We start from the raw sequence: 17,122 nt of genomic DNA, 5'->3' as shown, positions 1-17,122 counted from the left end.
TGTAGACTAATAGAGACGGATAGAGGGTCAATTCGTGCACAGGGGAGATATGTCTATCTAATGGTTCAACTTTTGTAGAGCTCAGTGCCTTCGATTTGGTATGGAGAGATGATTCAAACTCAGTTGTTTGAGTTTTGCTATTTTTAGCAATTTTTGAGTCATAGATATGGACCCTGACTATTTTTAGAAAATGATTTGGTCACATGGGAAATTATTATGCCAACTCCAATTTTAGATGATTAAGCTTGATTCACAATATTGAGGGAGTTATTCAGTTTTTAGTGGTTATATATTTATTAAATGGAAAAGGATTTAATATTAAGTTATAAATTGACTTTATATTAAATCAGTTAAGTGATGGGTCTAAGTATCATGAAATGGGACCAAATGAATATATTAAGTGGAGGAGAAATATGAAATGATATTTCCTAAGTCTAAATCATTAAATTTATTTAATGATTATATTTATTAATGCATTAAAGAGTGAAATCGTAACTTTCCAAGGAGAAGTCAATTTAGGGTTGGAAAGCTTATTTATGCTTGCTTGGGAAGAAGAAACACATCTATTGTTATTTGCAAAATTGATCATTGATGATTTTGAGCTCTGAGAAGGGTTTACAACTTTACCATTGGAGAATGTAGTTCTTCTCCGTGTCTCTATTTGAGCTTGTCAAATATCCAATGAATTTGGAATACTAGAGAGTTTCATCTAGAGACTCTGTTTTCCTTTCAACAGTTGGTTTTCAGCAGTAGGGAAGAAATGAAACAATATTATTACTGCAGAATAAGGAGGAATAAGCTACAGCCGTTGGTTATCATTCTAATTTGCAACCACAAACGAGAAATTTCCAGACTACAAGCAAATTGGGACAAATTCCCAAGGCCTACGATTTTGCTTAAAAAATCAAATAAATTATATGTGGTGTGTGTTTGTGAAATGAGAACTTGAAGGAGTAGGTTTGATCATTTCAAATATTGCAGAGTTCGAAGAAATAATTTTCTTCAGCAGCTGGACTACTTTTTCAGGCTTTTTTGTATGCATTTCATAGTCGCTTTTGTGCTTATTTTTCCAATAAAGGATTTTTTAGATTCTTATATGTATTTCATTTGAAAAAAATAGAAGTTGCAGTGGTTGATAATATTGTTTCAGAAGTCAGATTATTGCATAATTCCTTTAAATTTCTAAACTCTTAAAATAAAAAAATCATAAACTTTCAAAAAACAAAAGTGTGAAAAACACCTACAACAATTAGGGACCGATTGGGGTCTTTACAATTCCCAATATGGATGTGTTAGAATTAGAAATGTTGTTTTGAACATTGTGCCCCTATATCCCTCCGACACTTTGTATCCTTTATGTGCCTCTTCTTCGTCTCCTTTGCTTCCCTTCGGACTTCTCTTGCTTCTATATGCAATGTAAGGGTTAGGTTCCTTAACTAGTTTCTGGTTTCTCTAGTTAGATCATCATTGTTTACTTCTATACAATATCCTTTTTTCGTACCATGCATGTACACTTTGTCTTTGAATGGCTTATTTACTATTGTGTCCCCTTGGTTCCCCTCACAAACTATCCTTCCAGTCATCCCTCGGCAAGTCTTGTTAGCCTTCACGTATGCTTGACTTGTTGTTCTAACCTCAATGCCCTTTGGATGGCCTCAAAGTCGTCTATCTGCTTCTTGTAGTTTTTATCTATGTTGAGAAGTTTTGGCATTAATTAACTTTCTTCGAAGGGTTCAAAGTGTGTTGCATTCCTCTACTCTTGTCATGCTCCTTTGTCTCCATTTCTCTATTTTCCTTGAACATTTGGAGGATTTTTTGGCGCCTGTTAACCTTGTTCACACGAGTTTTGTAAAGCCAAGAAATTTTTTGCCAAGAGACACGTGGGAGATGACTCATCAACCGGTCAACTGTAGGGATTAGTCCAAGAAAGTTCCACACCATGCTCTCTAGAACTTCCTCCTGTGTTGCTTCTCTCAATACACTTTCTCCTTTGAATAAATCTTGAAACACGTCGTCTTCATTGCTACTCTCACTTTTTGGTTGACCCATTACTCTTCCTTTCCCATGTAATATTTTCAAACACTCCCATATCTGTATAGGCAACGATGCCAAATGTTTTCCCTGTGGGGACTCAGTTAGTGCATACGAGAATAGCTAGTTATGTAACTAAAGAACAAAGAACACAATGCTTCAAAGAACTCACAAGCTTCTTTATTGATTCATCAAATGTTTAGAATGTCTACAACAACAATTACAACAATGTCGATCACCACTTCTATATGATGATATCTCCCAAATGTAATTACATAACATATATAAAGCTCAAAGGGTTGCAACGCCAAACATCACAACCATCCCAACTACCTTCCCCTTCAACTAATGATTACTAAAAATTTGTAATTACCCAACAATAATGATATGAAATGCTAAATTAAATTCCAATAGTTCCAATGTACATATTTCTACCAAGTACCCACAACCCTGCAAATTTTGCATCCATAATTATTTGGATAACATTATTACTACCTAGTGCCTCTATGGAACCAATGAGAATCTAAGAAATAAACTCTACATCTTTTACTTTTCCCTCATAGTTAACCACCTTCAATAACATTGCATCTTGTGGGACACAACAATAACATTGATCAAGAGATGGTTTTTGCAATCTTTTCATCTATCAGAGACAATGGACACACTTTTTTGAACCCAAGAATCTCTAATTGGTTTTAATTAGGCCTCTACATTTTTCCTCTCTTTATGTAATAAGGTAGTGCACACTTTTCCATAGCGAGGACCGTGGTGACCAGAAGGCACATTATTTATTGTTGTCACCATCTCCTTCAATAGGATGACCTCACTTAGTTGAATGGAAAGTCATTCCCATAGAGGCAATGTGCAATTTATGCATCAACAGTATCTCTTGCCCCATTTTGAAATGCTTCATCTAGTGGGCCTCTCTTGTGGGTGGTGACTTGAGGCTCATCTTCATCCACCCTAGAAGGCATAGGCAAGAAGGGATGTCTAGACGCTGGTCGAGTGGGTGGTGGTGGTGTTGGTCTTTTTTCCAAGAAGTATAAGCACTTTGTTTTCCTCTTGCAAAATAATTATATGTATCTTCATGTTCTTTAATGAATGTTTCTATTTGTCCAGGTGACAACCCCTTCTTATCTCCTTGTGGTGGACCCTCACACATATTAATCCCTTTACCCTAGGGCCCATAAAATAAAGTTTTACATGACAATAGAAGCTTCTATATTCTAAGTTGCAAAAAATTACATTTCCATACGAACTCCCTACCTCTAGGACATTGAGAAATTTTTGAAATGTATTGCCATAAAGGAGACCCTTTGTCAATTTTAAATTTTTGAGATCCACCTACTGAGCTTTGACTACTCATTGTTGCAATCTATAACAAAAATAGAAAAAATAAACTTTGGGCTTCGACCACTCATTGTTGCAATCTATAACAAAAATAGAAAAGAGAAACTTTAAAACTTCTACAAAAACATGAAAAGAAATTAAAACTTTTTAAAAACTTGAAACATGCTATTAAAAAACTAATGAATATGGTTAAATGCGTACTCCACAATCAATCTCTTTCAAACACAATCACCTCACTTTAAATTTGCAAGATGTAGAGAGAAAAATAAGAGCCAAATGAGGGAGCAAATGTGAAATGAAATGTGTTTGGAGGCTCCTTATTAGGATAGTTTTAGAGTTAGGAGATTTTTATTCTTTTTAAATGACATTTTAATATGTTTTGGGCCCAGTTTTCAACTTAACAATCACAGGTCCCTAGTGGTTTGCGCAGATTCACAAGGGGTCCTCCTAGGTCTAAGTTGATTACCCCTGGGTACATGGTAAGTCCAAGAAGGGTTTGTGTTTGGATGTGGTGGTTTAGACCCAGACAAACCCACAAGTCCAAACACAAACCTTGCATGAACCCACCAAACACCATTTCAAGGATCTGAATCCAATTCGCACCAGGACCCATTTCGCGGGTTCAGGATGCGAACCCAATAACATAGATATTTGGTGTTCTTGGGAATCATGGATTGAGACCTAGGGCTTCAACCATCTTCAATGTTGGAAGATGAAATTTCTAACGTGTTTATGCAATCTTGAGGATGTGAAAGATCATTTGAATCATTGCTTGATTTTGAGCTTCATACAGAGGTCTATATTGTGCTAAATTGGCGAAGAATCAAAAGTTTCTTCAAGTGTTTGAGCAGATTGAAGAGAAAATTTCAAGGCATTCTCTCTCTAAGTTTAATCAACTTGTGTTTAGAGCTGAAAGTTGTTATTTTTGGGGCGGCTAAGGATCTCATATAAGTTTACTGCATTTGTTTGTTGAAGAATTCATCTACTGCTGATATTCATGCTTTCAAGAGTTTCAGGGCATGCATTGCTTGTTAGTTCATTCATTGTTACTCCTAGACTTTCTGGGCATTGTTGCTATAGATAATAAGGGTTATTTAATGAAATCATTTGTCATTAAATTGTGAAAATCTTAACTATTCAAGCTGGTATAAAAATGTGAAATTTTTTGTTATATATTTTCAACGTACTTTTAGTTTTAAGTTGCAAAAATAATAATTACATTATTTTTCATTTGCTGCATTATACTGTGATATCAAGCATTGCAAATATGTCACATTCATTCATCAAAACAAACACAAACGAGGCAGAAAATGTGTATTTACAAGAATCAGCCTGGAGAGTGTTCTTATAATTACACATTAGATTTAGAAATGAGATTTGAAAAGGTGGTTTACATGCTTTAGGTGTTGATGTGGCATAACAGTGTATAGCACAAGGTATTTTTTAGATTTTAAAAGATTTATCTTTATTTTTATAAATTCAATCTTTTGCATTGAGGAAGAGGTGATTGTATCATCCTTGGTTGTCCTAAGATTTTTTTTCCATTTCGTTGAAGTTTCTGAGACATTTCCTCTAAACTTGGTAGGTGAGACGATGGTTATGGATCATTTTCAAGGGATCCTTTCATCTTGATCATTTTCAAGGGATCCTTTCATCTTTGGAATGCATACATATGTAATAGAGCATGCGATGTGTTCTTGTTCTGTGTAATCCTTTTTTCCTTGCTGGCCTGTAATATTCTGGTTTTTACCATGCCAAAAAAATAGAGATTTTGAAATTTTGAGGGTTTTTGGTTTAATGCAAAAGGACGGAATGGGTGTGGTCATCCTCTTGCTATGCTCAAATCTAGGTACATACCCCAACCGAACATGGCTTATAAATTATAGATGAGTCATTATATAGGAGATAGCTAATTGGAAGGAATTTTTAAACTTTGATGAAACAAGTACTAATACAAGATCCACAAATTTTACTTTAGAAGGGATGATTTTGTGGAGAGGATTCAATTGGAAAATTTTACTTATGACTATGTTAAGATAAATATTTATATTAAATATTGCAATTTATTTTATTTTATGTTGTTTTTACACAAATTCCAACCATTATTTTTTCTATAAGTAATCCATCAAAGTTTATATGTTGTGGATGTGTTCAGACTTTAACTTGTGTTTGGTTTTAGTTGAAAAGTTAATCTGATGAGTTATACTAGCTTCTTGTATCCTCGGTGTTTTTGAATGTTATTGTATTGGTTGTTTCGTGATTACTGTTCTCAGTCTTTTAAAAAAAAAAACTTTATAGATCTATGTGGTTTTTCTTTAATTAAACCATTAAAGTTCATATGTTGTGGATGTGTTAAAATTTTAATTGTGTTTTGTTTTAGTGGAAAGGATAATCTGATGAGTTCTACTAGCTTTTGGTGTAAAATTTGAAAGTTTACTCTTTACCTTTTTTCTTCTTTGTATGGCACTATGAAAAATAGTTTTAAACCAGATTACTTGATTAGTTTGTAAAAGTGGATTTTTTTCTCCTCTTGACTTTTTAATATGGAGTATGTTTTGTACGTTATAGGGAAGCTGTGTATAGAGAAGGTCTTGCTAAGTAATTGTCTTGCACAACTAATGGAGTTACAGCAGGTAACTTACACTCCAATTGACTATTTTAATCACTGGCTTCCTTTCCTTAAAAAATTCCTCATCCAAAATGTACTTACTAATATCATTTGAACTGCCTGATAAACTATCTTACTTTTATGTGCATTTTAAAACTAAATATGTTTTCTAACTTTGTTGAACTTAATCGTTTTATTGATGAATTTTAAAACTTTACTCGTGAATAAAATGGTCAAAGGCCAAATGCAAAGAATCAGAGAAAACACTAAAGAAAAATACGTAGAGAAGAGAACATTTAATGTCCAGGAGGTCAAAGATAGCATATGGGATAGTAGACCCCACTATTACATCTTGAGCTCTACATCAGACTGCAAGCCTTCTACAGTTTATTTTAATAACGAGCTCTCTTTTCTCTCCATCCAATCGTTGTTAAATAAATCTTTAAAATCCTTCATTGTTAAACTACTTCTGCAGCTGATCCTGATGCCACTGTGCACAACTTGTGGTCTAAAATTAAGTGTTTTTCAATTTCCATTGCCCTCATTGTGCACAAGATACAAAACATCTCTTCCCAAACTTCTTTTGTCCTTTTCCATCTCCCCGCTATGAGTTAGTCCTGAACTTTGCAACGAGAATCTTTAGCCTTATGAGTTAGTCTTCAGCTGTGCAATGAGGATTAGTCTTCAGCTGTGCAATGAGGATCTTTGACTTTCATGGGATATTGGCCTCTATATATGCCTTTTTTCTGATGGTCCAATGTGGGGTTGATTTCAAAGGAATACTACTTTCTTGCAACCAACTTTGCTCAAATCGCAATAAGTTAGATAGTAGCTTATCAAATGTATATCTACCTTGCTTGATATACTTAATTCTGATGTGTCATACTTTACGTTTCCAGAGCATATGGTTTTGCTCATTTAGACAATACTCATGCTGTTGTCTCAATCTACGACAAAAATATGTTGCCAAGAGTGCAGGCTATGCACGACTGAATGATTTAGTATGAAATGATAATTTCCCAAAGCTCTGCTTTATTGATGATTTCTTTCCCAAAATAGAAGATACCTCAGAAAGAACGATTTGAAGCCATACCTAGATAGTTGGAAGTTTGAACCTTATATTCGATTTCATTATAATTTTTATATTTTTTTATGTGTTGGCTCACTGAAAATGTGATCTTATTCTTACTATTGATGTCATTGTGTCCTTTATGTAGGAAAATGAAGAGGAAGTTGCTGATAGAGACAAGGGCGAGAATTGGTTTTCCTTAGCAACGGCTCAAAGCATCTGTGGTATGCAGATATCTTGTTTAGCAATTATTTTGTTCTGTCTCTTTATGTATAGGACTTTGGGCATCCTAATAAGACAAGCTTTGAGCAGATAAGTTTTTTAATCCATGTCTGTATTGTCGTGTATGTAATAACTTTTGGAGTTGTGAAATATATTCGTTTTGTCTTTGTTTAACTTTTGGGATTCTTAATACCCAAGTTTGTGCTTAATAAATGAAGTTCTTGGCACAAGGCATAACATGATCCCACAATCATCTCTCAAACATATGATGAAAATAAATAATAACTACACTTTTCAGTCAATTGAGGAAATACATAAAGAGGGTTCGTGTGTATGTGTTGATGTGGTGAATAGGTACAGATGATGTTGTGACATATTTAGGAATTAAACAAATGAAAAAGAGTTGAGATGGTTACTCCACTGTGTTATTAGGATCTTTAAGATTTCCATTAAGAATATCCAAGATAGTTGAATATCTACCTCTGAGATAACTGCTTATTAAAGAAAACAACAGCTTTTATAGAAATATGAATAAAACCACAAGAGGAGGTAGGCGGTTTCTGATTTTGTTAACTACTGGTCTTATTAACGTGATTCTTCACTGTAATAAGCGCTTAAAAGATGACAACAAATATTCTGAGTGAATCTCCATGTTACTTATTCAATTATTTAAACTCCTTGAACAACATAAAATTGGTATTTAAGGAGTTAAACTTCTACCTTAGCAGTGTGTAGTAGGTTTAACATTCTGCTCAGTATTTTAGTCCAATCAAGTTGCTTCCTCATATTGCCAACAGTGACTCATTTCACCATATGTCCAGTAACCGCGTCAAGAATAAGTACCATATCAAACATCCAGAAATGGCCACTAATGGCTCATGTCCAGCAGGAGATGTTCCACGTTTGGTATAATTTCTTTAAGAAAATCGCCGTCAATGTCCAAATGAACTACAACATAAGTACTTTTGCAAATGCAATTCCTTTATCTCATATGGTATAGTTTTACCTAGTGTTTCCATGCAACTGCTTAGGTAAATTTTTTGCTTAAATTTTAGCAGTTAAGTGTTCTCATGGAAATTTTAAATTGTATAAAAAGTGTAATTTAAAATCTTTAGCTATTTTAATGAAGCGGCTATTATTTAGCAATTAAAAAAAAGCTAGGGAAATGAGGAGGAGCTGAAAATAAGCAGTGGTTACTTATTGTCAAAAGCACCACGTTTCTCCACAAACTCCTTTCCCTCTTTTATTAAAGATTTTTAAATCTATTTTTTTCTATGTAAAAGTATTATTCAATTAATTAATTTAGATTTCACGTTCCATGCTTAAAAATAAGCAACAAAATATATATTCATGGAGCTACAACTCCACAATTGTTTCCTAAAAAAGTTGAGCAGCCATTGCTAGCTGAAATAAGCTAAGCAGTAGTATGGAAACATGCTCTTAGATTCCCTTCTCTACCGCACTCCTTGTTAAAGTTTTGATCTTTTAAAGTATGAATATAGTGAAAGATTGCAACCTAAATCACACCTCTTCCAAGTATTGAGAGTATTCTAATATATTTTATTGATGATTCTAACTTCCATTAGTCTTTCCTTATTGATATATTGTATTATTATATTAATAATATAATTAATATTATTTATCACTATGTACTTGTTCATTTACTTATTTTTGTTATTTATTTAACTAGCACTTGCACCCAATGGAGGTGCAAGGGATACATTGATAGGGGTTTGATGTGAAAGCATAAATGAATCTTTACAACATAAAAGGCAGTTTCACTTATTACTCTTCCTAGAGAATGGATATCCTTGCGTCATCCAAATGAAATGGGAGGAGAATAAGCCTTTGGTGTAGAGACTATCAAGCATGCTTGTCTTGTTCAGTACAAAGAACTTGTACAACTATTCTTGATAAAATATGAGGATTTTGAACAAAGAGATCAAAAGGAAGCTTTTGGTAATTGATTGTATGTAAAAGTTCCATTCTTTCTTCTTCAAATAATATTTTTGTTATTAATAAGCAACCAAAATGGGGGCTGACCCAAAGACAACTTAGCTGAAAATCAGTCATAAGTCAATACTAGCACACTAACCTGCCCCCTTCTTTAAAAACAAAAACTCCCAAACTAACATATTACCATATCTATATTTATTGCAGTTAGAAATTAACATATTAAAATAATTACATCCCAATTTAAATTACTAGGCATAACAAAGGTCCATCAAGTATTAACCAAAAGGCCCTAAAGGCACACCAAATAACCATAAACATTAAAACACAAAAAAAATAGAGGTCTAAGAGCTAACTATCCTTGTGCTTATCTAGATTCTTCAACAAAAGTTATAACCAATCATCAACTTGAAAGCCATAGAGGGAGCATGTAGTGTCCAAATCCTTCACATCCTTGAGCTCCTCCTTATTAGCCTGTAGGAAGTGGAGAGAAGTGGTTGCTAAATGCATGACACACAGCGAGAAGTTCTCCACTTGATCAAATTTGTCCTTCAGGTCCTCGTTCTTCTTAATCAGGGCAGTAATAGTCTCCTCTAGTCTAGCATTATCTTCTTTCACAGGGGGATTTTTACCAACCGAATCCTAGGGCTTGGAGTTCACCTCCTGTTTTCCACCATCCTTAGGGTCCTTCTATTGATTATCACTAGGATTCCCAATCTCCTTATTGTGAGGTTCCATATTCAGGTTCTTAATTGGGGAGGTGATCGTCCCCTAATCCCCCATATCATTCCCCAACTTAGAATCTGGGGTGTTAGCTTCAGTCTTGAAGGTGTCTGACACATGGGATAACATAGGGCTTTGTGGCCAATCGTAGTAGTATCCTCACCTCTATCTTCCTCAAATAATGTTGAATACATACCTATTAGGAAAAATGACAAAATAAAGCGAGTCATTGCCATGATAATTAGAGACCCCAAAGTCAAATAAGATCTATTTTCTATTAGTGGCAAGGGACCTCAGTTTGAAGAAATTTGAAAGTTTAGTCGATCAAGTAAGATCCATTTTATTATTATTGGCTATCTTATGAAATGCCTACGAGAAATGTGGTATCATCTAATGCCATGATAGATGGCAAAGTGAAGATGCCTTGAGAAAGTTATTTAAGTGCAAAAGTCAACCTTGTTGATTGATTGATATTTAGGTGAATTGAATTGGACAAAGGAAAAAAGAGTAATGAGTCTTTCCACATGGTGTCCAATACCAATTTGGCATCTAAATTAATCACAAACTAATAAAACAACTACATTCTTTTTTTCTTTCTAATAGACATTACAATTGATCTTTGCAAGCTTTAAGCTACACTCAATTCATGGTTTTCATAGCTAGATACTGGTTATAGGTTAGTCATCTTGCCCTATCATTGTCATGATAAAATATTCAATAAACAACAATCATAAAAAACCAAGTCACAAGTCTCTATAGAAATGACATCTTTAAAAATATTCTAACCAATCTGTTGATCCCATGATAAATGAAAACCTATTTGAAAATATAAATGCCACAAAAAAAATTTAAAGAGCTCGAAAAAAATATTACCATGTCTTCTTTACATGATGCTCTTTGAGAAATTGAGTGTTTAATTACTAAAATCCGTGAGACAAACTACCAAATACCCTAAAAATAAATTTAAAATAGTTTAAATTCAAAAACCATAGATTTACATCATTGTAAAAGAATTATAATCCCTCTCTTTTCTCTAGTTTTCAGCAGTGTCATCATCCATGTGGTGTCCAAAAAGTATCAAGCAAACACATTACAATAGAACTACTCTTTAGTTGAACTATTTATCTAAGTTGAAATTAAAAGTACATTTTCTTTTTCACTACAAAAGTTTGATGGAGAGGATGAATGCTTCTCATTGGAATAGTTAGCTAATATATATATATTTTTAAATTATCTTTGAAGTTTACATATTATAAAATAGAAAATTTGTCAACAATTCACTACACAAAAAGCAATTGAAAACCATAGAAAGCAATTAAGAAAATACAAATCAATCAACACTCTTACCTTTTTGTTGGTTGTGTGATAATTTAGTTCACTTGTTTCTAATGCAAACTTTGGTCTCCTTTTGTAAGTTGCATTATTGCCTTGTATTCCTTGTTAAGGTTTATGTACTTTAATAGGTTAGAAAAACATAAATGAAAGGAATCACAATCAACGTGAAAAATGAGATTTCCCTAATACTTTGTTAAAAAAAAGTATTGAAAGATTTGAAAAAGTACAAACTATAATTTTATAATCATTACTCATATACACAAGACTTCATATGAACCCATTAGCATGAGTGATATGGAAAATTGTACTCCTCACTTTACATTGATGCTCAAATGTAAAGCCATTTCTAATGTTAAGATTTTCTATTATTATGGATATATATTTTGAAGTTAATAGTAATAAGATTAGGAGAGAAATATAATAGAAATTCTTACAAGCCTTAATCATTAAAAGAAAAGTTAAATATTATTAAAGTGTATGATATTATAAGAAAAAAAAGAGTCAAGTGTATTATTTGTATATATTTTAAGTTGAGACTAATTGTAACTATTCAATTTAAAAGTATATATATTCTAATAAAATAAAATAAATAAAATATGAATATTTATATATTTCATGTTATGGACATTTTCAGTTGGGTTGGATAGATGGTTTTATCCTTATCGAAAGACATTACCTCATTATGAAATCTTATGTACCAATTACCATTGCCTCTTTTATATAGATTTCTATAAGATAGGTACAATGCCCTATTATTTACATAGATCAATTTTAAATAGTTTTAGATGTACTGAGATGGGTGACCTCCCAAGAAGCCTCAGGGCTTCACCTATGTGAGCATCACCTAGATCCAATGGGTGTTAAGTGTTCCATTCATTCTTATGGAAGAAGGATTATGCGAACACTACTCATAAAACATGGATCAATGAGTTTGACTCAAAAAACTACACAGTTGAATCCTGATAGCAATATTACAACTTACATTGAGTTTTATTGAAATGTCTATGTTTGAGGATGATCAATGGGCTTCATTCAAGCTCACCTATCAAATTCTGGGAGGTAAGCTTTGCCTCTAAACATGTATCAAACAACGTGTTTGTTTTCATTCGGTTATTAATCTTGATTTGGAATAATTTATTGAATTCTTCCACTTCTTAGAAACCCTTAGCCACTACTCAGGTTCCCTTCCCCATTGCAAACAAAACCTTTATATGCTTGAGAGCTAAGTCAATCGCCTTGCCTTTTGCCTAATGTGGCATTTTATTGTTCTTTCTAGTTTTTCCTATGTGAAGATGCTAACTTGAGCTTCAATTTTGAAAATCATACATTGTAGTGATTTTCCTTAGAATGATAATAATTAAATTTCCTGTGGGAAAACCCGTAACAATTTAGTTTGTTCATTAGTTGTCTCTAGTCCATGCTAATATGTGCTTCTTAGTGTTTAGAATAGTGTGAATTATTGTTCATCTTATACTGCTCCCATTTAATCTTATTGTATTAAATGGTGATTGGCATTAATACATTCTTATTTTGTCTAAAAGGTGGACTCAATTTATGCAACAACAAAATTTGGATGAAGTTCTATAAGGAAAAAAATTAGTAAAAAATTGATATTAAATTAGTCCTAGATAAATTATTATTTTTAAAATTATGACAATTTAATTTATTAGATATAAAATAATAATATAATAATAATTTGGTTAATAACACAATATTAATAAATTAAATATTTTTATGTATTAGTTTTAAAAATTGAACAATATTACATTAAGTATAATATATTTGCTAAATTTCTATAAACATGCTAGATTTTACTATATTTGTTGAATTTAATTTAATACTTTAAATTTGTTAAATTTTATATATAAACTATTTACAATCTAAATTTAATATTGTAAAATACGACAATTTGTTTTAAAAAATTTAATAAAAAATTAATGATTAAACCATAATAAATGCTAAATTTCATAATGACAATTAATTTTTTTATAAAGTATTATTTAACATTATTAAAATTTACATCTATATAATTAAGTTTTAGATATCTAATTAAATACTATTATTAAAAAAAAATTTAAATAAAGGCCCTGACAGAGTTTTATGTGACAGCTGTAGCTTCATGTGATGGCTGTCTTTGATTGCAGTCCTCTATTGAGTTAAATTTCATTATGTGCACAGTTTGTTATGGCAGGGATGGTATATATTTTTAGCCTTGGCAAGCATTGGAAATGATTATTCACATGAAGCCCATTTTTAAGCCGAGCAGAAGCAGCCCTCTTTATTGCTTTACCGGTAACTCTGTGAAGGTGTCATCCATTGAATCCAAAGCAGTGAAAGGTTGGCTCTTTGAGATTGTAGGCAGTCCTATCAGAACGGAGAATTTTGTTGATTAATCAGCGTCACCTTCTCTTTACAAGTTTAAGACGTACTCTAAAATTACCTTTTGGCGGATATAAGTCAGTAATAATGATGAAGTTCACAGCTGTCGAATGCGCAGGATTATGGATTTGAATCATGGTACTCGAAATATGTCTGTCATCGCCCACGTTGAACATGTGAAGTCTACACTTTCTGATTTTTTAGTGGCGGCAGCTGGTATCATTGCTTTAGGAGTTGGGGATGCTAGAATGACTGATACTGATTTACGCCTTTGTAATTGGCTTTGTGAAGCAAAACTATACTTATGTAAGGGTCTTGGTGACTCTTTCCGTAATCGTTGTAATTGTGGATTGGCAGTTGTTCTTTTGGTCTTTCATTGGTCAAGTTTGGTGGGTTTGGGTCGAAGGCTTATATCTTTATCTTCGATTCATGATGTAATGAGTAAGGATAGGAGGTTTTCTTATTGATTCTTTCTGGTTAAGAATTCAACTTCACAACATAAAATTTCGCTCTAGAGGGTGCCTAGTGACAGTTTGCTTAGCATGCAGTGGATGTCAACTGATAGGTAGATGGTGTCAAGTGACTCAGCAAAGGAAGAAGCCAAGTAAGTTCGGCACTAAGGGCAACTCAGCATGATATATGCCAAGTGAGCTCTGTCACCATTGCAAGGTGATGCTTGGCACAGAGGATGCCAAGTGAGGTTGGTCAACAAAAGGAAGGTGGAGCTCGGTAGGCTCAACACACAACCCGCACTAAGAACTGAGTGGACTCGGTAGACAAAAGCACCGAGTAAACTTGGTATGAACAACAGAGGAAGAGCTCGGTTAAGGAGTAAACCGAGCGAGTTGTTTAACAAACTTACAATCTCAGCATTTCTGCCATTAAAACACGGAGGGGATAACTTCAAAACTTGCAAGTATGAATAGCTCAAATGCAAAATATGTAATATCAAATGCAAAACTAAGTTAAACTATTACAAAATTTGGGAGCATTCGGCTTCAACCAGAAAACACTAAAACTCCAACTGATAAAACTTAAACTTACAGCACTAAAGGCTGCATAAAATAATGCTTGGAGCAATTATTGCTTCTCAAAACAAAACAATATGAACTTACAGAATGACAAGGAGATTCAACATGCGCTACAGCAAACACGAAAAGTGAACATTCTTCCTGTTCTCTGATCTTTGTTCTGAATATTCTTCTTTTGCTCTGATAGCTGATCTTCTTCCTTTCTTTGCACTCTGCTTTGCTCTTCTTTGATCTCTCTCTAACTGACTTATCGAATGAATCAGATTCATTCCTTTTGTCTTTCAGCAGAATATTTTTCTCTCTCATTTCAAATTTAAGCTCGCCTACTGAGTTGAATGTTGTCAGGCAGGTAGGTGGGCATTTGACTCCAAGAGCAACTGACCAAATGCAATAAATTTCTTACACTTCTTCTTTGAGCTCACGAACCAGTTATCAATTACTAAAGTATAGTGGCTTGCCACTCGAAAAAAAACCACTTTTCTTGCATAAATCTCAAGGTAAATTTAAACGAATTTTAATATGGAAATTTTAAGCTCACCGAAATTCAGAGTTTCATGCTTGAAATTCACCGAACATTGTGACTTAGCTTTTCTGTTTGATGGATTGGATTTTTTTGGGTGTGTTTGTTTGTAGTTCAAGCTAGTCAGGGATTTATCATGCAAATTCCAACGAAAAAGTTAATATAATCAAAATGCTAAAGTTCGTTTGTTCAAATTGCTGTTTGAATCTACATAACGAATTTGATGGTTTCTGATTGATCTAATTATGAAGCAAATAATATTTAACTCAACGTCATTAGTGTTTTCCTTTTCGATTGCCTTTTAATATATTTTTGGGTTGTGAATGTCAAGATATATTTTTTGCATTGGATAAGGACATGAATGGGACATTGAGCAAGCAGGAACTTCGAGATTATGATGATGGGTCCTTCACTGATATTTTTATTGATCGAGGTAACCTTTCTCATTTCTTAACACAAGGTTTTTTCCTTCTCTTCAAATTGTAGTATTTTGTAGGCCCAAAAACACTGGTTGAATACAATAAATTTGATGCTATTGCTAGTCTCATGAACTAGCTGTCTTCATTTCTGTTTTACAGTCTATCAAAAACTACATATGAAGCTATTGCTAGTCTGATGAACTATCTGTCTTCATTTATGTTTTACAGTCTATCAAAAACTACATACGAAGTTGCTTGTAAAAATCCCTGCTATGTATTGAGTTACTTTGGTCTTGCTTGCATTCCCCCTTTTGGTAATGGTTGAAATTTCTAGTCACCAAAAATGCAAGCCAGCTTGGATATTATGCCCGAACGCAATAACTTGGAAATTCTATTTTGACTATATAAAGCCCTTGTTAGAATAGACACAACTTGTTGATATGTAATATCAGCTAGAAAGTCAGGGTTATGAAGAACTCATTAATGTTAGAACTGTAATTTTTCAGTTTTAAAAGCCGAAGTCCATCTCGATACTAATCTGACCTGACTTGTCGAAGAGGGATTTTATGACCTTGGATACAAATGTTACATTCTGAGGCGCACAGTTTTTTTTGAGTAGGAAAACAATATTCAATGCATATCTTGCTATTATTAGATTATTTCCAATAGTATTTTCTGTAAACATAAACCGACCAGTTAAGAAAAGAAATTGAGACACCCTTAAGAAAGTTAAGTCATTTTTTTCATATGTATTCAGATGAGAGCTCATTTGAAACATATTTGATTATTCATTTAAAATATTGCTTCTGTTTTATCATTTGGTTCTGCCCTAAATTTTGCTTCAACTTTTTTATTTGAAGTCACATGGTATCCCTTAAAACAAACAATGCCCACTTCTATATATGATGTACTCAACAAAAGAATTTCTACTTGTACAGTATTTGATGAACAAATCCGTTGTGGTAAAAGAGGTGGAGGAAATGCTCGTGAAATGGATTTCGAGAGCTTCCTTGACTTTGTTTTGGCTTTGGAAAATAAAGATACACCCGAGGGTTTGAGATATCTCTTTCATTGCCTTGATCTCAATGGAAGAGGATTCCTCACAGCGGAAGATATTTATACCCTTTTCAGGTAAACTAGTTAATGAGTTAGCTTGTTATTTCTTTGTAGTATTGTTCTTTCCTTTGGTAATTTGACGTATGCATTGAAGTTTGAGGTTGTCGGAATGAGTTTTTAGGAACAACAGGAGGGTAACTAAATCCCTAAGGATGGCACAACATTTGACAAACACCAAAAGAGAGCTTAGTTAAAACAAATCTTCCAATGATAAGTACTATCATCACAGGGCACCAGTCCCTCGAAGATGCTAGATTTTTATTCGTCTTACGTTTCGTTTCTTCTATACCAATATGACATTTTGATACGCCATTCTTTGTTTTTTTTGTTTCTTTAATGTTTTAGGCTCTCCAGATGATAACACTA

General features: G+C 33.2%; 1 protein-coding gene across 1 annotated transcript in view; it reads left to right on the top strand.

The window, feature by feature from the left end:
* Positions 1–17,122, top strand: part of LOC149540559 (putative serine/threonine-protein phosphatase 2A regulatory subunit B'' subunit TON2) — a 104,816-nt gene that overhangs the window by 86,668 nt on the left and 1,026 nt on the right. Inside the window, exons 8-11 of the mRNA XM_089799639.1 lie at positions 5,950–6,014; positions 7,207–7,282; positions 15,553–15,654; positions 16,579–16,771. Of these exons, the coding sequence (XP_089655765.1) occupies positions 5,950–6,014; positions 7,207–7,282; positions 15,553–15,654; positions 16,579–16,771 (436 nt within the window). The remainder of the gene's footprint in view (positions 1–5,949; positions 6,015–7,206; positions 7,283–15,552; positions 15,655–16,578; positions 16,772–17,122) is intronic.

Source organism: Cupressus sempervirens, chromosome 9, assembly GCF_028749045.1.
Source record: "Cupressus sempervirens isolate cs-2001-9-10 chromosome 9, ASM2874904v1, whole genome shotgun sequence".
NCBI lineage: Eukaryota > Viridiplantae > Streptophyta > Pinopsida > Cupressales > Cupressaceae > Cupressus > Cupressus sempervirens.
Note: the sequence above shows the minus strand (reverse complement) of the source record. Positions and strands in the feature narration are given on the sequence as shown.